General features: G+C 39.5%; 1 protein-coding gene across 2 annotated transcripts; it reads left to right on the forward strand.

The window, feature by feature from the left end:
• The first annotated feature begins 343 nt into the window (after positions 1-343).
• On the forward strand, positions 344-19,826 carry tcp11l1 (t-complex 11, testis-specific-like 1). Of its 2 annotated transcripts, XM_063906273.1 has the most exons (10): positions 344-627; positions 974-1,112; positions 2,405-2,537; positions 3,228-3,348; positions 3,828-4,048; positions 5,253-5,389; positions 6,596-6,771; positions 6,894-7,075; positions 15,867-16,039; positions 17,697-19,826. In XM_063906273.1, the coding sequence occupies exons 2-10, from the start codon at positions 977-979 to the stop codon at positions 17,918-17,920; spliced, it is 1,503 nt and encodes a 500-aa protein (XP_063762343.1). In that variant the 5' UTR covers positions 344-627; positions 974-976; the 3' UTR covers positions 17,921-19,826. The 2 variants fall into 2 exon arrangements, with proteins under 2 accessions (XP_063762343.1, XP_063762351.1); XM_063906281.1 differs by lacking the exon at positions 344-627 and having other exon boundaries at positions 972-1,112; positions 2,388-2,537.
• The last annotated feature ends 2,429 nt before the right edge of the window (positions 19,827-22,255 follow it).

The following is a 22,255-nucleotide window of genomic DNA, read 5'->3' on the forward strand; positions in this document are numbered from 1 at the left end:
AACAGTTGTCAGTATATTACTGAGAAAACATAGTGTTGAAAGAAATGTTTTTCAACTTTTTTTGTTGGTGTTTTTAGCTGGTAAATATATGACACACTTTGTGTAGTCTAATAGACGAGTTTTGTCTATTTTATAAAAATCTGCAATGCAATAAGGTAAACAATGAGTGTTTTGTTAGGGGGTTAATAACTTGTGATTTTTTAAATTTGAAATAAATTGTTTAAAAACATTGAAATTGTCTAATATTATTATTGGCTCATCAAACGTTAACTCAGTGCGCGTTTATTTGGGTGCGCGAGTGGGCTCGCCTGTTACGTCAAGGTAGCCCCGCCCAGAACAGGAAGTGTTGGTTAGCTTAGCGGCGACTCTACGCATGTTAAAAGAGAACAGGGTGCGACATCTGTAAGCTTGAGTTTCTTTGTGTTAAACAAAACCTTCATTCTGTTGGAGACGGTGTCTGGCAGTGCTGAAGTTGTGAATACATTTGTCAGTGATCATTCCCTATTGCCGGCCGGGCTATAAAGGAACTGTGTCATAAGGAGGCTTTGTTGTTGTTCCCCAAAGCTATCGGTAGAGAAGTTGAGCTAACACATCTTTTTCTCTTTCCTTTTTCCTGCTGACTACAAGGTTAGTAACGTTTCTACAGAAAGCCATAGCACTGTTACGTCTTATTCTGTTTACCTCTGTCGTATTCACCACCTTAGCGTCGCATTGGCACACTGACTCCCCTGCCTTATAGGTGATGTCATCATGCCTGGGTGACAACAAAAACAAATTGCATCTCTTGATTTCCTATTTGGACCGTATTATGAAATCCAATCATATTACAAAATGCTGTTCACTGATGGAGCAATACTGCATGTGTACATAGAAAAATCACAGTTACTGTATGTGTGCTGCAATCATTTAATTGTCTTTTATCATTTGAAATAACTGCCGATTGGAAATTTGAACTGCATCTGATTTACTGCAGAGCATGCAAAAGGAGAAAGACCAAGTTGGAGGAGACAAGGAGTCAAAAGAGGAGAGGACACAGGATGCTACTGAGGAGACTGTGAGCAAGAGGATCCGGACAAATACTCCGAGCCCACAAAGAGGGAACACTCCCCAAGGTGAGAAACAGGATGATTTACTGCAGCTACACAGAGAAACAGCCATGATTCAAAATGGATCATGTATTTCTAATCCAACGTCAGGTTTATATAAACATTCCCAGAGAAATTAAAGTCATATTTAAAATAATAATAATGTACATATGTGAGAATATATGCTCATACATATATTATCAGGGCAACTAACTTCCTGGATAAATCATTTATGTTTGACAGCTGTGGTCCAGGAAGCTACTTTTGCAAGTGGTGTCTTTTATTTCGACCTGATGTTCAGGATAACGCTTTCCAGTTCGTGACCTCCATTGACTTGAGTCTGCTACCTATTTACCACAGTTCTTGATAAGCACAATCATCTGGAACTTGACGGGCTGATATAGTTTATATTTTTATTTAAGGAATAAGAACCTAATTATAATATAAAGTGATTATACTTGTAAAATTGTATCTTAAGCATACTATATTACAGAACTTTTGCAGAACTATGATCACGTATACCAATACAATCATATTTGTTTTATGTTTAGCAGATAAATTATACAGTTCATAGCAGATCCTATAAAAAGTAAATGTCTGACTACTAGGACTAATTTATTCAGACATTAACTGTATAGCCTTAGTGAGGGCTATCAATATAAAGCTTTTCCCACAAAGCCATGACCAAACAAATAAAAAGAAAGAAAGAAGCGACACTTTCAAATGCTAAATGTATTCTTTATGTTTTACAAATCTTGCATTTTGGACTTTTTTCATTCTCTCTGTATAAATTGGATTATCATTCACACCCACAGATAAAACCTTTGCCTGAAAGGATTAGCACATTTTATAGATAGATAGATATATACAGTATACACTTTGTTTATCCCAAGTCGGGAAATTATTCTCGACTTAAAAATAGAGTAAAAATATAGATAAACATTACAAATGTAAAAACAATATCAACATATTCTCAGTAAAAGATACATTTATTCAGAGGATAAGCTAAACACTATAACATATACAGAATAAATGAAAAAACTCCCTAATATACCAGTCTACTAAACATACTGTATTATATACATTAAACGCATTAAATACATAAAAAAGTGTACAGTAGCTTGAAATTCAGAGTAATATATATCCTGTGAGGTAGTGTGTCTGGTGTGTGTCTGCTTTTACACTTAATCCACTTAAAAGTAAGGGATGCAATTAGTTCAGCTGCAGTTTGTTTGCTTTGTGACGGTATGATTTTCTTTGGAAATTACTCTCTGATGTGTTATGTTGTTAAATCATTAAAAGATGGATTTCCCTCACAGCCAGTCCCCCTAAGTTTGTGTCTATGGAGGAGCTGATGCAGACGGCTAAAGGAGTCTCCAACATGGCTCTGGCCCATGAAATAATGGTCAACAGCGCTTTCAAAGTCAAACCTGCAGCGCCTCCTGAGGGGAGGTGAGGATTTGGTCAAATACAGTCACTGTTTTAAAGTTGCTGTCATTGTCGTACCCCTTTCTTGCTTTAGAAGCAGGGGTGGAAATTATATTTACTCATGTACTTTACCTAAGTACAATGGTAAGGGACTTATCTTGAGTATTTTATTTTATGCAACCAAATCCTTCCAGTACATTTTGCAGGCAAACATTTAACTAAATAATCCTCTTCTTTTATTTGACACCCTCAGTCACAAGTTATATACAGGTTCATTTTATCAACATAAACAAGTATTGGATTATGATGGACTATTATTGATTTAGATATGTTTAAGTATAAAAACATCATTAAAGTTAGCTCCACCTTTATGAGCATCAGATTTAAATGATATTCCCATTATTGTATCACTAACTATATATAAATAATATATATTTGTCTGAAATCAGCCATTCTGCATAAAAAAAGCATTCTTTAATTTGTGTACATTCACATTAGAATATTTTTAATAAAATAATAGATATACTGTACTAGAGATCAGTGAGATCTAATGTGAGAACATTAATTAATAAACAATTGGATTAGTTGAGATAATCTAAAGTATATTTAAATGTAATGCGTTTAAGTATACGTCTATATGCAGGACGTATTACTCTCTTAGTACTTCTTCCACCACTGTTAAGTAGTAAGAGCCTCTCCTGTGCCCCTGTACAGTTTGGAGCACAAAGTGAAAGAGATTGTGCACAAAGCATTCTGGGATTGTTTGGAGGCTCAGTTGACGGACGAGCCGCAGACGTACGGACATTCCATCAAACTGCTGGCGGAGATCAAAGAGGTGAGGCTGATGTTTGGGTTTTATTCCTGGAAATAAAAACGGCTCTGATGACCCCTAAGCTCTGCAAATATGTGTTCCTATTTTAACTCTTCAGTTATGATCCTGCAGCTGTTTGTTTTTTGAGAAGGTCATGGGTACGTGGCTTTACTATAAGTGGACATGCCATTAGGGCTACACGAATGGAAAAAGAAACTCCCTCTGTAGGTAACTTTGGGACTTTTTAGCCTTTGTAGACCATTTACGTGAACACAAACCTATATAACACACTAAGGGAAAATTCCCATAAGCATTATATGGCCCCTTTAACAATTATTTGATTTCCCGCAATTTAGATATTGTACTAGTCTATATATTGTGATTCAATACAGTTTTTGCAGCCCAACATGCCATACCAATCTGCAATATCTGTCCCTAATACCAATTACTCTGTCTTTCCTTTCTGCTGACAACAATCATCATCTATTTCCCTCCTCATATAGACTTTGCTGTCTTTCTTGATGCCGGGGCACGGCCGTCTGCGCACCCAGATTGAGGAGGTTCTGGATCTGCCTCTCATCCAGCAGCAGGCTGAGAAAGGAGCGCTGGACATCGGTCAACTCTCCCAGTTCATCGTCAGGATCATGGGCTCGCAGTGTGCCCCCTGCAGAGACGAGGACATCAGAAAGCTAAAGGAGATCACAGAAATTGTGCCTCTGCTCAAGTAAGCCAAGAGAGGGAGTATTATTAGTTCTGCTTGTTCCAGGGAACGGTTTATTTTTAGATTGGGTGAAATTTAATTCCAGTCCATTACAGTCCAGAGGTTGGCTTGTGCTGGGGCAACCTTATCATAGAGGATGATAAGAGATGAGCTAGCAGGCTCCCAAATGTAATAGAGTGGTGCAGTGATGATGTCTTTTTGAGAGTAAGTTAGCATCCGAAGAGCTCCTACGACAAAAAACAATAGGATTTTTCCACTGGATTTTGAATAGTTCAGAAAATAAGATCTGTGGCAAACATAGATCCCACGTATTAACAACACCTTTAATAGAAGTTGAAGACTAAATGCAGTTGCCAGACTAAAAAAGCTAACATTAGACTATAAACTAGCTACATTGCGGTTGCCTGACTTCATGACAACACCGCTAAGCTAATAGCGGCTAATGTTTGGCTTGACGTTTAATCATCTCATTTAGTTACTTGTTAGCAACAGCCTTTTTTGACACGTAAAGGTTTTTAAATTCACCTGTGGGGTATTAACTAATGTATTTTATGACTTTCAAAAAGTCAAAATCTCTCTTAAGCTTATTAAGCAGTTATTTGATCCAAATATCTGGAACAAACTACCAGAAACCTGCGAGTACGCTGAAACTCTAACCACTTTTAAAACCAGGCTGAATACTTTTCTTTTTGCCACTGCTTTTAATTTAACTTTTAATTTCTCACACTGCACTGTAACTTTTATTCATGTATTTTAAACCTCTGTTATTCATGTTTATTTTATTATCTTTAAATGACTGGTTTTAAATGCCATTTTATAATGTGTTGCTGCACTATTTCTTTTTTGTAAAGCACTTTAAATTGCCTCGTGCTGAAAGGTGCCTTTATAAATAAACTTGCCTTGCCTTGCTTAAGCTAGCGGTAACCACAGACTTTATTTAAGTCATCTAACCAAAAGAACATTTTCAAAAAACATTGAATTTGATACAAGGGAACTGGATGTGCTAGAATGCCAACTCATTTTGGGATTTAAGTGTCATTCCTGAACCTGTCGATGCACACTTTATTGAATAGGAATAACCGCATGAACCTCAGCCAAGTGGACATAGAATTTTAAACCACTTGTGTATATTTTGAAAGGATAGAATTTCATAACATATAGTTATCTGTTTTCTGTCTCTGTCTTCCACTGCCCCCCCCCCCCCCAGGGCAATATTCTCTGTGCTGGACCTGATGAAGGTAGACATGGCCAACTTTGCGCTGACCAGCTTCCGGCCTCATCTGATGCAGCAATCTGTTGAGTATGAGAGGAGCAAGTTCCAGGAGTTTGTAGAGAAACACCCCAGTAAGGAATCTCTCTTCTATCAGATTAGTCATTATATTGAAAATATTTTGCTGAAGGATATGTTTTACCATTTAAAAAAACACACATCATATTGTGACCTAACAAAATGGTCTTCCTCAGTCCATGTTTGGTGTTGTTTGGCCTTTTAAGAACAGCATTTTCTCTAGTCATTTTATTCTGCTCTCAAATGGAAGTAGCAACAATCTTACAGCACCATAACTTACATTTAAATAACCACAATTACAAAAGATCTATTGTGCGGCTGTAGTGATGGAGACATAACATGACATAAGACACCCAACCTCATTTGAAAAATAAATAAATAATAGATATTCAGAACAACCCTACACATTTTGTGTTGAGATGCTTGTGTAGCGCGACGCAGTACAGTATAAACGTATTTATTTATATTTGAACCTAAGGCAAGACACACAACAGGTGGAATATCTTCAGTTCATGTGGTGTCCCCTAATTACTTTGTTGTGACTATTATCACTCAATACCACTATGGATTGACACAGTGATTTTTACTTAGACTCTACAATTATGACATTCTTGCTAACTGGCAAAGGTGCGGGAAATTGAGCACCTTTGCCAGTTAGCAAGAATGTCGTCGTCGTAATTGTAGAGTGCATGCGTCTTACAAAAAATCACTGTGTCAATTTCCGCACCGTTGCCGGAGAGGTCACCTAAATGCCCTGTGCCCCATTGCACCATCCAGTGCTCACAAACAACACCAAAACATAAAGATGGGCACAACAGACTTACAAAATAAACTGGAAGTAGGTTCAATGAAGTTTAATGCAAAAAAAAACCCAAAGTCCTCAATTTTCACAACATATTTTTTACTCAAAGAGCATTACAAAATATGAAATAATATCTCCTTTTATGCTTTTATTGTCTTGTTGACATCGCCTGCTTTGACATAGGTCATACAATATTTGCATGATGTTTTTTCTACCAAATCCTGTGATAGCCCGCAGGCTGAGAAAATTGTGATACCGACTGTAAATTATACATAAATGACTGTATCAACTATACTTCTACTGCTGTGCATATATGATGAACTGTCGTAATAGAAGAAGGTCCTATTGGTGTTTTGATTTCTCTTTTGAAAAGCAGGCAATGGATGGATTTGCATATATTAGTGGGAAACCAGGGATCAGCTCTAGTAAAGCTAAAAAAATGAAATGCTCTGTTCTCTAGATGCCTTAGACTTCACTGAGAAGTGGCTTGAGGACACAGTGAGATGCCTGAGAGAGACGGATGGTTCTACTGCTGCTTCATCTGACCCCCCCGCCTCCCTCACTGCTGTTAATGTTCATAATCAAGCCTATCTACGACTGCTGAAGTGGGACCACGCCTCCGACCCCTTCCCAGAGGTACGCATGAAGCCAGCCTCTTAATTTTAGATCTTTTTTTACTCACTCTGCCCCTTTTATGTTTCATATCTTGTGTTTTTCTGCCAGCATGAACTGTATTCTTGTTGTTCCCCTAACCACAGACCGTTTTGATGGACCAGGTCCGGTTCCAGGAGATGCATCAGGAGGCAGAGCGGTTGGTCCTGCTCTCCTCCGTGCTGCTCATCATCTACACCACCACCGGGGAGGCTATCTCCGGCCTGCCGGGGCTGATGGACACTCTCAAAAACACTGTCAATGCCCTGCTGGCCGACATGAACACACCGTGAGTACCAGTGCTTTAAATGTCACACACCCGTTTCAAAAAGTTACTTTGCACAACTTTGCTGGTGAGTATGAGGAAAAACCATCTTATGTTAAGTCAATAATTAGATTATTTAAATAAAGTAGAGGTTTTAAACTAATCCCATTTGCTAATCAGTATTTTTATATTAACGGTGGATCAAATGTATACTTGTATTGCAAATTGGGTTGCCTGAAATAACATATTCACATTGGATTATCATTTCCCCTCTACCCTACCAATGTTTTTCACATATAGAATCGGCTTTATCAAACTTTCTTTTACTCAATGATAAACAAAGTTGGCAACAAGCTGTTGAAAATACTTTGATACTAATGAGAATTTAGCTAGAGCTAAAGCCCAAACCGCACTAGCAACTAGTATGAGTCAATGTTACATTTGACAGGTAGACACAGGGTTCCAAACGGAGGTTCTTGTTAATCTGTTTCTGCTGCGTGTGTTAAAATCAAACCAAAAGCAGTTGGCATAGTGCTAAAAGCAAGTATACTTCTAACATTTATGTATTTGTTTGTTCCACACATGGCAGTTATTTTAAAACAAAACATGTACAATTTATAACACATGGTGGAAACGAGCAGGGAGAAGAACATCTTATTTTATCTGCCCCTTCTTAAAAAAAATAACAAAAAAAGTAAATAACAATAAAAAGTAAAATAAAAAAGCAATATTCTGTCAGTCACAGTTTCTTACAAATACCTACACACACACAAAACCAGAACACAATCAAAACTCTACTTCATATTGTCTGATTACTTTTTCTTTATACATTTTCCTAAATGTAAACATGGTATTACAGCCCATTAAAATACTGATACTGTTAAAATTGCTAATATTTTAACTGATGTTGCTTTCAAAATTGACCAAAAAAAGCCGTCCCAGCGAATAAATGAAACTGTTTCAAAGTTACAGCAGCCGAGGTGTTGTTCTGACCTGTTGCACCGTAAATGCAGCTCTGAATAAATACTGTATCTGTGACATTCAAGCCCAACATTTCTGCACAATACTCAGTAATCTTATTTCCAGCTGGGCAAACTCTGTGTATTTTGCAGTGAACTCGAATGCTGGTGTCTGGGGTGACTTGCCACTTGATGAATTCAACTTCAACCAGCAAAAGCTAAAAAGGGCCAGGAAGGGCAACAGCTAGGGATATAGCTCAAGCTATGATGCTACATTCTAAGAAGAAGTAGTAGTTTCTAGAGTTAATGCCCAAAATAGTCAAATTAAACCGAAACCTAAACTGAATTTAACGACTCAAATCTTCTGTATTGTGCCTTCGTCTATCACTACAACCATATACCTCTTAATTAATGGCAAAGCGAAGAGAAGATGCTTAAAAATTGCAATTACATTACGTAAGAACTGGGTTCTCTCCCTCTACCTGAGCTCCACTCCTGTCAGCTATGCCCACACTTGTTTATCCCTGTGCGACTAATGACGGGGCCCACCAACAGTACAAAATAATATTGCATGATATAGCTAAACAAAATAATATGTTGTTGTCAAAAGTAAACACCTACCTGTATATTATTGGCCACTGGAAAAGAGGACATTGGGACAGGTGAAAATCAACATTACTTGCTCATCGATCGTGTGCAAGATGTTGGTGTAATTCCTCTCAGTGCCAGAAGGAGGAGACAAGTCCTCGTACTGAAGCTTTAATGTCTGTTGATCTTTTTAATGCTGACACCTCTTCTGCCCTCAGCTATGTGTGGTGCTACACAGCCTAGACAGCGAGTTAAACAAACTGATCCAAGGAGTCTGAAGAGGCTTTCAGAGCGTTTACTTGACACAGTATTCTTGTGAAACTGCAAAAAATACAAAAATACAAAATAAAGATCTGTTTTCAATCTACTTGCATTGTTAACCTACTCTAGCATTACGCTATCTAATTTATGCTACAACAAAGGACCAGTTCAATGCTAAGCTCCACAGAATTGCTAGCTAGCACAACATGTTGTTTCATAAATGCACAATTACTCTTTACACATTACAAACATGAATATATATGCTAAAATTAACCCAAGCACATATAGTTGACCTAGTTACAAAATGACTACTTACAGATTGTCCTGTATCGAGTGCATTGCGAGCAACAGAAACAGCACGTCTTTCTCCCTCGTTTACCGTTTGCACACTAACCACACTGAACGTAACTTTCTGACTAAATTAAAACCGATACCTAACTTGGCCACTAGATGGCAGTATTTGACCACATAATAGGCGATTTTAGCAACAAACCTAGAGACAGAATACTCCCCGCTTGACATCTTAAGGATGTCACCCAAACAAACTTATGTAGAATATTTGAAAAGGATATAAAAGTAGTTCAAAGTCTCTTAAGCAGTGTCCTTAGAAACCAGAAGGACGACTTCACTTATAGGCCGTAGGAAGAGTCTCTGTTCGCCCTTCCGCATGACTTTGACCTCTATTTTCCTGACTCTGCCATCCTCACTGAAAAAGGTTTTGTTGACGAGTCCGATGGGCCAGTCATTCCTCTTCTCCTGACCATCCTTCAGCAGGACCACGTCTCCTTCTTGTAGGTTCGGTCTCGGTGTCCGCCATATCCGTCGGTCTTGGAGCCCGCTGATGTATTCTTTTCGCCATCGTGCCCAGAAGACCTCAGCCATGTACTGCACGCGCCGCCACTGCCCTCTGAAGAGGTCACGGCTTTCAAACTGGCCTGGTGGTGCTGGTGACGTGCCATACTTTTGTGTGAGCAGCATGGCAGGGGTGAGAATCACAGGGTGCTCTGGATCTGTGGAAACTGTTGTAAGGGGCCTTGCGTTCACTATTGCTGTTACTTCAGCCATGAATGTTACTAACACCTCATGAGTTAGCTTTGCATGCCCATGTTGCAGTAGCATCGCATCCAGGATTCGGCGAGCAACTCCAATCATGCGTTCCCAGGATCCGGCCATGTGTGACGCATGAGGAGGATTAAACAGCCACTGGCAACCGTTGCCTTCAAGGTAAGTTTCGATGTTTTTGTTGTGGCATCCGTTCTTGTCAATCTGCAGCTCTTTGCAGGCGCTCACAAAGTTGGTCCCACAATCAGATCTGAGCAGCTTCGCAGCACCTCTGATTGCTAAGAACCGGCGCAGAGCATTTATGAATGATGATGTGTCCATTGATTCTATGATTTCAATATGTATGGCACGTATACTCATACATGCGAAGATGACCGCCCATCTTTTGGCCTCTGCGTAACCTCCTCTTGTCTTCCTTGCTGTGACAGTCCATGGCCCGAACACATCCAGACCCACATATGTGAATGGAGGGTCTGAACGTAGTCTGTCCTTAGGCAGGTCAGCCATGAGCTGCTCTTCTTGCTTGCCTCTTAGCCTGCGGCATGTGACGCAATTGAAGATTGTGCTGCTCACCGCTCTCTTTCCTCCCACAATCCAAAATCCAGCGGCTCTAACCGCCCCTTCAGTGAAATGTCTGCCCTGGTGGCACACTTTTTCATGGAAGTGCCTGACTATTAGCTCCGTCACATGATGTCTTCCTGGAATAAGAAGAGGATGTGTTTCATCCAAAGTCAGCTGTGCTCTTGTTAGCCGACCTCCCACTCTAAGAAGTCCACTAGTGTCCACAAATGGACTGAGTTTGCTAAGCGGGCTTGCTTTCTTCACAGGCTCATGCCGCTCCAAACATTTTAACTCATCAGAGAATATCTCTCTCTGAACGGCGCGAATGACTGTGACTTTGGCCCGATGAAACTGTTCTTCACCAAACTTCAAGCTACATTCATGCCAGCCGTGACAGACATTCTCTTGCCTGTCTTTGAAGCACTTGGCAATGTGTTGCAGTCTAGCAATGGCTTTTAGCAGAATGTTCCAACTAGAAAATCTTTCAAATCTAGCACTTCCTAGTTTACCTTCTGACAGAGTGGTAGTACAGGTCACGACCTCTGGCCGCAGTTCTGGATCCACGTCGGGTTCGACAAGGCTGAAGGGCTCCCCCTGTCTTTGACTTTGCCTCGGGCTTGTGAGGAAAGCAGGTCCACTCAGCCATGTAGAGAGTGAGAGCTGTTCAGCAGGTAGTGCTCTCGTGGCATGATCAGCTGGATTCAGATGAGTTGGCACAAAATGCCACTGATGCACCTGTGTGGATCGCCTGATACGTTCTACTCGGTTATGGACATAGACATAAAACCGTCTCTTCTCATTAGAGATGTAGCCCAGCACCACTTTTGAGTCTGTAAAGAAGTTCACTTCATCCAAATCAATGTCTAGCTCTTCTTGAACTAATTCTGCTACTTCCACAGCCAGCACTGCAGCGCAGAGCTCCAGTCTCGGGATGGTGATGTCTGGTTTTGGAGCGAGTTTCGCTCTACCGAAGAGGAAGCCCGCTTCACTGTCACCATCAGCGTTGGTAAGCTTCAAATAAGCAACAGCACCCACTGCTTTTATGGATGCATCACAGAAAATGATTACCTCTTTCCTCTGTGCTGCGGACGAAGGGATTGAGGTGTACATCCTTGGGATGCTAAGCTGCTGTAAGTGCTTTAAAGAATCTTTCCATCTTTCCCACATACCTTGCTTCTCTTCTGGCAGCTGTTCGTCCCAGTCACAGACATCAGAAGAGATGTCTCTCAGAATGACACGACCTTCAATGCTGACAGGCACCGCAAAGCCGAGGGGGTCGAACAGGCTGTTGATGACTGATAGCACTCCACGCTTTGTAAATGGCTTCTCATTGGTGGTCACCTGAAACATGAACAGGTCTGTGGACAAGTCCCATCCTAATCCTAGGGTACGCTGCATAGATGGTGTGCTTTGTCCAAGACCCAGGCCCTGTAGTCCGGTGGCCAGATCTTCATCTGGAAAGGCGCTTGTGATAGTCGAACTGTTGGATGAGATCTTGTGCAGGCGTATATTTGATTGTGCCAGCATTTTCTGGGTTCTGCGCAGCACATCAATAGCCTCAGTCTCTGAAGAGAAGGATTTCAATCCATCATCCACATAAAAATGGCGTTCGATGAACATCCTTGCATCACTCCCATAGTCTTCCTCGCCTTCGATGGCAGCCCTTTTTAGCCCATAGATGGCGACTGATGGTGATGGACAATTTCCAAATACATGGACCCTCATTCGAAACTCTGCAATGTCTCCATCCAGGTCGTGGTTCTGAAACCACAAGAACCGAAGGTAATCCCGGTGTTCCTCGTTGACAATGAAATTGTGGAACATTTGCTCAACATCTGCCATCACTGCATAAGGTTCGCGTCTGAATCGGATGAGCACACCGACCAAGGTGTTGTTGAGATCTGGGCCCTTGAGCAGCACATCATTAAGGGATACGTTATTGCATTGAGCGCTGGAGTCGAAGACTATCCTGATTTTTCCAGGCTTTTGTGGATGGTAAATGCCAAAGCTCGGGAGATACCAGCATTCTTGATCAGCACTAATGGGAGGAGCGCGTTCTGCATGGTTCTTCTTAAACATCTTCTCGATAAACTCCACATAATGATCTTTCATCTCTGTGTTCTTTTTCAGCGTCCGACGGAGGGACATTAGACGATGGACGGCTTGACCTCTGTTGTTGGGCAGGCGCTGTCGAGTGGAACGAAAGGGGAGTGGAGCCATCCAGCTATTGGCCTTGTCTTTGTGGAATTCTCTGTTCATGATATCCAGAAATGTCTGGTCTTCTACAGAAAGTGCCAGCTTGTCATCATCGGCTGTTTGCTTGAATATGAGTTTGCCTACATCCTCCTTAGTCTGCGTCTTTTCACCTAGGGGGCAGGTGTCTGTGTACCTCTCCCTGACGTGAATTCTGCTCTCACAGGGGGTGAGGAAACTGGGTCGCCCATTTTCAAGTATGCTGGTCTTGAAAGAACTCACAGTGGGTTTGTGAGCTCCTCTGAGGCAAACGTCCCCTATGATCACCCACCCTAGATCAAGACATTGAGCGTAAGGTGCATCATGTGGGCCGTTCACCTGACTGCGTACCTTGTGTGCCCTGATGATATCCCTGCCTAGGAGGAGAAGGATCTCTGCAGAGGGATCCAGTGGAGGTATCAGAGACGCGATGGGCTTCAGATGAGGGTGATGAGCTGCAGCCTCAGGCGTAGGTATTTCTCTCCTATTATCCGGAATCTGGTTACATTCAGTGAGTGTCGGTAATGGCATAGGTGCTTTCCCATCCATCCCCTCAATGATGAAGCCGTTGACTCTTCTTCCGCTGGTGTTCGTTATGCCAGAGCATGTCTTCATTGTATATGGTAGAGCTTCACTTTGTACGTCAAACATATCAAAAAAGGAAGACCTTGCCAGTGATACATTGCTCTGGTCATCTAACATTGCATACATTTTCTTCTTCTTTTCAGGGAACTTGGTTGGATAAACATAGACCAGGCAAATCTTCGAGCATGACTTTCCCTGTAGCCCCTTTCCACATACCTCTGTGCAACTGGAGGAGGTTTCAATGTAGTGTGGGTTGTCTGGCTCCCCGCCTTGACCCTCTGTAGGTGTCTTTGGATCTTTGACTGACCAGGGCAGTGGGCCAGCATGCAGTGCTGACACGTGACTGTTGCTGTTGCACTCTGAACAGTGAATCACTGCTTTGCAGTCTTTTGCCCTGTGCCTTGTAGATATGCAACATTTGTAGCAGATGGAATGCTCTTTGAGTAAACCTTTTCTCTCGTCCAATGTCTTCATTCTAAAGCCCCGACATTTAGCAAGAGAATGTGGCTTCTTGTGAATGGGACATTGTTTATCTGGATCAAGAGGTGGTGTATAAGCATTTGCATCAGGCGTGTTGATTTCTGTTTTGTTTGCTGTGATGGGTGTTCTAATCTTTGTCTGCTTCTCTTGTGCTTTTTCTGCTTTGGGATGTGGCGTGTTGTAGCCTTGAAGCATAAAGCTGGGGTCTGTTTTCATTTCAGCATGACTGTTCAGAAACTCGACAAAATAAGAAAAGGGTGGATATAAAGCATTATGTTCTTTCTTATATCTTGATCCTTGCTTGATCCAAGCCTCTTGGAGATTATTCGGTAGCTTTTCAACTATGGGGTTTATTCCTCTCGACGTATCAAGAAAACTGAGGCCTGGTAGATAGCCTTCGTTCTTCGCTGCTTGTAGCTCAAAAGGAGGTCAGCGAGTTCTTGCAGCAGGTGGTTGTCTTTGTAGAAGATCCGGGGGAAACTTTCCAGACGCTTAAACAGGGACGCCTCAATGGCTTCTGATGAACCGTAATTCTTGTCCAGCCGCTGCCACAGACGCCAGAGGCCTGTCTCTGGATTGTTCACATGAACTGCTCTAATCCTCAGGGCATGTTGAAGCGACTCCCCGTCCAGCCATTTTGTGAGTAGATTGAGCTCCTCGCTGGCTTTGAGGTTTAGTCCTTCGATGCCATTGCAAAACATAGACTTCCAGGACAAATAAGTCTCTGGCTTGTTGTCAAAGACCTTGAACCCAGTGGTTAGAAGATCACGGCGTGCAAGGTAAGTGGCGAGATCTGAGAATTCTGTTGTTCTGGACATTGATCTGCTTTGTGAATGTGTGTTGTCTGTTCTGGTACCTATGTTAAAGACAGGTGGGGCTCGATGAGGATGCCATCCAGCTGGGGTCCCTGTAGCCCACCCAGGTGTGTACTGAGTGACTGGTGGTGGCACACTGTACCTAGGCTGAGATTCTCGCTGAGGCCTTTCTTCCATCTCAGGTTCAGGCTCATCTTTAAAGTGAGTTTTGATGTATCTGCAACGCGTTTGACTGGATCATGCGTTGTTACTGGGATAGCTGGAGTGGTCAACTCACGGTCATCTGGGCCTTCAGCTGCCGCCTCAAGGACTCTTGCTGCAGCGAGGGCTGCTTCAGCCTCACCCTCCTGCTTTAGAGCATTCAGCCTTGCTTCAATCCGTGCCTTCTCGACCTCCATATCGATTTGGCGTTTGGCAAACTCGGCTTTGGCGCGGGCAGCTTCAGCTACAGCCCGTGCTCGGACTGCAGCCATGCTAGCACTTGACTTGCTTGACCGGTGTGAAGCTGACGTTTTTGCTGATCCACACTTTGATCTAACTTCCATTTGGGAGACGGGAGGGGTGTTATGTGCATCTGACATCTTGACTGGTTAGAGATGTAGCTCTTGGTGAATAACTTGATGTGTTGACTAATCTTTTCACTCTTCTGCCCTCAGCTATGTGTGGTGCTACACAGCCTAGACAGCGAGTTAAACAAACTGATCCAAGGAGTCTGAAGAGGCTTTCAGAGCGTTTACTTGACACAGTATTCTTGTGAAACTGCAAAAAATACAAAAATACAAAATAAAGATCTGTTTTCAATCTACTTGCATTGTTAACCTACTCTAGCATTACGCTATCTAATTTATGCTACAACAAAGGACCAGTTCAATGCTAAGCTCCACAGAATTGCTAGCTAGCACAACATGTTGTTTCATAAATGCACAATTACTCTTTACACATTACAAACATGAATATATATGCTAAAATTAACCCAAGCACATATAGTTGACCTAGTTACAAAATGACTACTTACAGATTGTCCTGTATCGAGTGCATTGCGAGCAACAGAAACAGCACGTCTTTCTCCCTCGTTTACCGTTTGCACACTAACCACACTGAACGTAACTTTCTGACTAAATTAAAACCGATACCTAACTTGGCCACTAGATGGCAGTATTTGACCACATAATAGGCGATTTTAGCAACAAACCTAGAGACAGAATAACACCAGTATAAGTATAAGTGGTTTTGCTATACTTACTAGACATCCTGTTTATTGCCCCTCCCAAGTTCTTTTAATGCAGATGAGGCGTTGGCAACCATCGGGGAGAAAATGTGCGTGGAGCTGAGTAAGTGTCTGAGTCAGCACGGTTTCTCTCCCTTCTCTGCTGACCGGAAGAGCATTCTGAGGGGACAAATCTCTGCCGCCATCCAGCCAGACAACACCATCCGCAAGCTGATGGGTAAGAACATGTGTAATGACTCTAGGCAGGGGTTGAATTGGGGATTTGTTATGTTTATTTGTATCAAATATAATTATTAACATAATTGTTTTTGACAATGACGCAAAGTAATATGAAATGTTACATTTTTTAAAGTGGAGTAAATGTACATCTTACAATGTTATCCTAACTTTTCAAAGTGCCATTTTCACTGAATACACATTATTCTGCATGGTTAGGCCAAAATAATAATCACAATTATTATGGTCAATATTGAGACTCCAATTATTAATCACCAATCAATGATTTAAAAAAATAAACAAACAGTTACTATATATATATATATATATATATATATATATATATATATATATAGTAACAAGCGAAAGATAGAAGACATACATCTACAGATATATATAATATAAATACACAAAATAGAAATCGACTAACTAATTGTTAGTTTTAATTCAAATTAAAAACTACACATTTACGGAGCAAACGCTAGTAGACTAACCTACCACAACTATTAAATACACTATAAATATAGGATACATGCATTATAAAGTGTGCTAAGGAGTTGCAGCTTTAAAAAATGTAAATGCAATGAGGTGAACATGAGTACAATATGTCCAATTGTTCAAAGTTACTGAAGGAAGGAAAACATAGTAAAATCTTGTTAAAAATTATGAAAAAGAAACTAATAGGCTGTGAATTGACAACATGTTTGTCTTACTAATTCACCTCTAAATAAACAGAGCACTGCTGTTAATGCACAAATAAGCACGGTATCAGAAGAAAAAGATATTGCAATGACACTTTTCCTGCAATGAGTATTCCAACATAAAAACAAACCACACTGATAAAAATAAGGGGCTAGATTAAGAGGATTGACCATTATATGTAAACAATGTATTGTTCATCAATGTTTACTTTTAAATTGCTACCTCATTATTAACTGAGCCACTTTACATTCTGAATTACTGTCACATTTTTATTGTAAATATATATTTTTTAGATTTCTTCTTAACCTTCTCTTTTCTTTTTCTTTTTTTAATAATAGTTTTACAAATATCTTTGAAGCTTTTTAATTTATATATACAGCCCCGGAAAAAATTAAGAGACCACTTCAGCATTATCAGTTTCTCTTGCTTTTTTATAGGTATGTCTTTTGAGTTAAATGTTTTTTTTTATTGTATTCTATAAACTACTGGCAATTTTTGTCTGTTTTGGAATTCAACACACACTGGAATGGCTGTCGGAGTGGTTTCTTAATTTCTTCCGCTGCTGTCTATATATTTTTAAACATGTTCAATACTTAATTCCTCTAATTGTGTTTAGCTATGCAGCATATACAAGCAAGTTCCTTTTATGTACAAACTTACTGTGCAATAAAGGTGATTTTGATTCTGACATGATTTAGTAAATATACATTTTGTTCACATTTGTTGATATGAACAATCAAAGCCCAGCAAAAACAATAGGGTCTCTGTTTCAAGGGCTCACGTCCTTATGCCAAACACTGTGGGGGTTACACGTTATTTTACTTTCTTTTGACCACTTAATTTATTGGATTTTTTCACACATATCACAGTTTCAAGAGAAAATACAGGTGCCGTGCGGGGGTCAAAAATATACATGTCGGTGACAGATCTCCTCTCCTCTCTGTTCCTTTCCTCAGAGTCTCGTGTTCAGAACTATCTCCTGGTTTCCCTGGACTCCAATCAACATAACACCCCTCCTCCTCTCCCAGGAGGCCTTGCTCCGGTCAGCAAGGAGGTGAAGGAGCTGGCTGTGCGCTTCAGTCGCCTCGTCAACTTCAACAAGCTCGTCTTCTCCCCGTTCTACCAAAAGATTTTTAACAAAATACTGACATCACAGGAGAGTCCCGGCGCAGAGACGTAAGCTGGAAGTGGAGAGCGCCGTGTAGTTTTGCACTTTCCCCTCCCTAGTAAAATATTTAGAGTAACAAGCTGAGGAGGCTGATCTGCATTCAGCCGGTAAAGCCAGCTCCCCCACAGCGTGCACCTTAACAACGTATACAATGCTGACTACCATCCCTGCTGCATTAACTCACTGTGTTGCTTATTTGATAAAGTCTCAGTTCAGTATTATTAAAAGGGTTTGATACAAATCAAATACCATGTTATCCAAGCCAGTACAAAACCTGTTTTTTAGATTGAACACAAAAACAATACTTAGTGTGTAAGCAGCAGAACAGAAATACAATTTCAATTCTCAAAGGTCCACTTAAAGACAAAGGTGTCTCAGAGCAGGATCCTTATCGACCAACAGTCCTCTGTGAGAGAACAGTCCTGTGTTAAGGCCTAAAAGTATACCATTAATATTCTTTGCACATACCCATGCTCTTATTAATGAACTGGAGCTCTAAAGATGTCTCAACCAGTCAGGAGTTACAAGGAAAAGGCGTTCAAGCAGAGGCATGCTGGAACATTGCATGAAAAGAAAGAAACCCTGATGAAAAAAGTATGATTTTTAAAGAGGTCCTATTATGCTTTATGGGGTTTCCTGGTGCCTTTAGTTTGTTGTATAGGTTTTTTGTGAATGTAAATGGTTGCAAAGATGGAGTTTCTCTCCCACACACAAATGTTAAACTATTCCTTATAAGATACCGTTTTGACTGAACTGAATTCTATATATGACTTTTTTAAAATTGATTTATTGAGATTTGAGAGGGACATTTTTATTTGACAGTATTTTTTTTTACTTCTCTAAATAGTGTTCACGTGTATTTAAGGACAAGTTTAAAAAGGATGCATTTGTAAGGGGAATAGCATTTAACTTAAAACAGAACTAATGTGCATATCTCCTGAACACTCATAACAGGTCAACTATTCTGGAGCTCTCCTGCATAAAACCTTCCTACTCCGAAGACAGTAGCAGCAAATATGCATCACTTATAGGTGTTTCTCTGGGAGTGGTTCCACACACTCAGACATTCATAAGTACAAACTAGTCACAGCTTTCAGCAGTGGACCGTTTTCAAACTTCTGACACAGTTTATCGGCCAAACACAGACTGCATTAATACTTTAACACTGCAATTGTAGGGAAATAGAGTGGATACTTTGCGTAATCGGAGAAAATGACAAAATAGTTGTCATTAATAATTTCTTGCGTAATAATAAAAATGAAAACATCGGGCTTGTAGTTGTACAGATGCGTCAATAGATGCTCAGAGTAAGCATCTTTTCAGAGTCTGTTTGGAGTCTCTACAAGCCTAAATTAAAACTGGAACAGGACATTTATCAACTCTTTATTCATATCAAATTGTCTGAAAATGCAGCCTGCTTGCGGGTCTGAATGCTCCTACTTGCTCATAAGGAATTCAATCTAAAATGCCTCAGGATTGGAGCGTAGAGTATCACAATATGACCAAAACAACACTATCCATTGTAAAAATCAACAGGCAACATAGGGGTCTTCTTTAAGTATGAATCTGTCATATTGGGGGTTTTGTCAACAGGAGGATACATTGATAAGGACTTAATGGACACTGGACTGCTCTCTTAAACTGTGTCTTTATTGTTTCTGAATTATTTTCACTAATTTATACTATTTATCATGGTTTATGAGATGTTTTTACTTTTGTAAAACACTTAGCTTTCCATCATATTTACTCACTTAACCTCCTTACAGAATACTTACATGTTGTCTTCCCTCCTCCAGGCAGAATGACGTTGCCTATTCCCCAAATAATTCCCGCATTTACTGCTCACAGCAATTACACTGATATTTTATCTCTCACTGTTCATCCCACATGCAAATAAAGCTTTGTTTGTCCCACACAAGATGAGTCATTGCTTTTCTCCTTCTGCTTGTTTTTGGATTATATTTGTTACTGGGTTATTTTTGGAGAATAATCTCACCACTTTATGGCCTGAATGGCACCATGAAACACTCCTTTTTTTGAAATAAATGAATAGATCATTTCACAGTAATTCATTTCTAAATGTACATGGTAAAACCACTCCTTTGATCAGTGATTTAGTGATGAATCAGTCTGACATTGTGCTCCAGCTTTATTGACTGAAAACCATTTCAACATTATGTGAAAACAACAAAAAAACATATTTTTATTTAATTTTTCATGTTGTATACATATAAGACACTAGGCGGAGCCAGAAATCGAAATTAAGCTAATATTACATTCTTTGATTATTATTATTATTATTATAGATTGTAGTTTTTTTGTTATAAGTAGAAGCAGGGTAAACAATACTTGTACCGCGAACCTTCACCAGAAAAGGCTGAATAGTTAATTTTAAATCAGAGCTTCACATTTATAAATTACGTTTTGATGATGGACCATTGATTTCTTATATATATATATATATATTCCCTAGGTTTACAAATAAAAAGAATGTTCTTCGGTGTATAATGGTGCATACATATACAGTACGAGGAATTAAGTTGTAAAAATGGAGGAAATATGGACTAATAAAACTATTTTGAAAAGGTTTATGAAATATATGTATGTGAATGCAACAAGAACCATGTTAAAACAACATAACTCAAACAACATGACGAGACAGGACGAAAAAACAGAAAAGCAATAAGTACAAAATGCAAATCAGCTAAAGGGATTTCTGTCTCCTGGATTATAGATGTTGATTTTGAAAGAGTATTACAATTGAATATATACATAAATAACAATATTTAAATATAAGATAACATTTTATGCATATGTTGTCTTTGTTTGGGGCAGAATGTGACTTTAAAGTCTAAGGCAACACTCAGCGCGGGATTGTATATACAGTATGTGTGCCACTTTAAACAATGCTCCTGCACATTGATCCAATAAATGGCATGTTTGTCCAAATTTGCTAACTTCTCTTGTGCTTTTAAAACATGTCATAATATGATTTAATTATAGTATAGTAAAACACACAAGATAAGGAAAGGCCTTCCCTGCATTAGACCCAGACAGTGAGACCTAGATACCAACTGCAGATCTAAAGATAGGTTCTAAGTACTGTCAACACAACATGCTACACTTCCCCTTTAATATATGACCAGAGACCCATAAACAATCCGTTTGCTTGTGCTTTTAATAACCCCTGCACCAGGACTTACTGTGTGCAAGATCCTTTATTTATAATGTCTTCTATTTTTGTAAAGCACTTTGAATTACCTTGTGTTGAAAGTTGCTATATAAATAAACGCCTTGCCTTTATTTGATAGAAGATTCAAAGGCCTTATTTGTCATTTGCACAAATCTACAGCATAGTTGTTGGCATTGAAAATCATTGGATAAATGTAAACAGATTTTGATTTATTAATTATGGTTAAATCTACACATCTTAAGAATATGTTTTAATTCTAACAATTGTTAACGTATCTATGGTTTTGTGACAGTTGCTCCATTTTAGAATAAACAATATAACATACTTATATAAACATAAGAAGCTCAAGTAAAAACGTGCAATACAAAATAAAACAAAATATTATTAAATCTTAATGTAAACATAAGAACCTAATGTAAAAATGCAATGCAATAAAACTATTAAATAAAATAAATACATAAGAAGTTAAAGGTAAAGTGTGCAGTACAAGATAAAAACTAGAATGTAACCAGTGCCATATAGAGATACGGCACTAAATGTAACCATAGGAAGTTACAATAAAAATTGGCAATACAAAATATAATAACAATATATTTATATAAAGAAAAGAAATTAAAGTAAAAATGTGCAACACGATTTTAAATAACAATATTTATGTAAAATAATAAGTTAAAGTAAAAGCGGGTATTACAAGATATAATAAACTACAATTAAAAGATGCACTTAAACTCAAAATAAAAATAGAGTAAAAAGATGTATACAATAAGAAATGAAAGTTAAAATGTGCAATAAAAAAAACAATATTTACATTCAAAGTTGAAATCAAACTATGCACTCGGTAGGCCTACAATATTTAACAACAAAAGTAAAAAAGTTGATTTTTTTTTACAATAGTGATATAATAATGATACAGCTATTTATGCTGAACCGTAAGGTTAAATGTTTTTACAAAGTTGTCACAGTGCAATGTGATACACACACACACACACACACACACACACACACACACACACACACACACACACACACACACACACACACACACACACACACACACACACGCTCCAACCCCCGCCCCCCATCCCCCCTTCCTCCCCTCCCCTCTCCCCTTCCTCCCCTCCCCTCTACATTCCACACATGCGGAGAAGCAACAA

The sequence above is a fragment of the Eleginops maclovinus genome, chromosome 2 (genome assembly GCF_036324505.1).
Source record: "Eleginops maclovinus isolate JMC-PN-2008 ecotype Puerto Natales chromosome 2, JC_Emac_rtc_rv5, whole genome shotgun sequence".
Classification (NCBI taxonomy): domain Eukaryota; kingdom Metazoa; phylum Chordata; class Actinopteri; order Perciformes; family Eleginopidae; genus Eleginops; species Eleginops maclovinus.

Excerpts from the sequence above, each read along its gene's own strand:
- tcp11l1 (XM_063906273.1), top strand. The coding sequence starts at position 977 with ATGCAAAAGGAGAAAGACCAAGTTGGAGGAGACAAGGAGTCAAAAGAG. Across the intron at positions 4,049-5,252 it reads GAAATTGTGCCTCTGCTCAA|GGCAATATTCTCTGTGCTGG; the intron begins GTAAGCCAAGAG and ends CCCCCCCCCCAG. Across the intron at positions 7,076-15,866 it reads CTGGCCGACATGAACACACC|TTCTTTTAATGCAGATGAGG; the intron begins GTGAGTACCAGT and ends GCCCCTCCCAAG.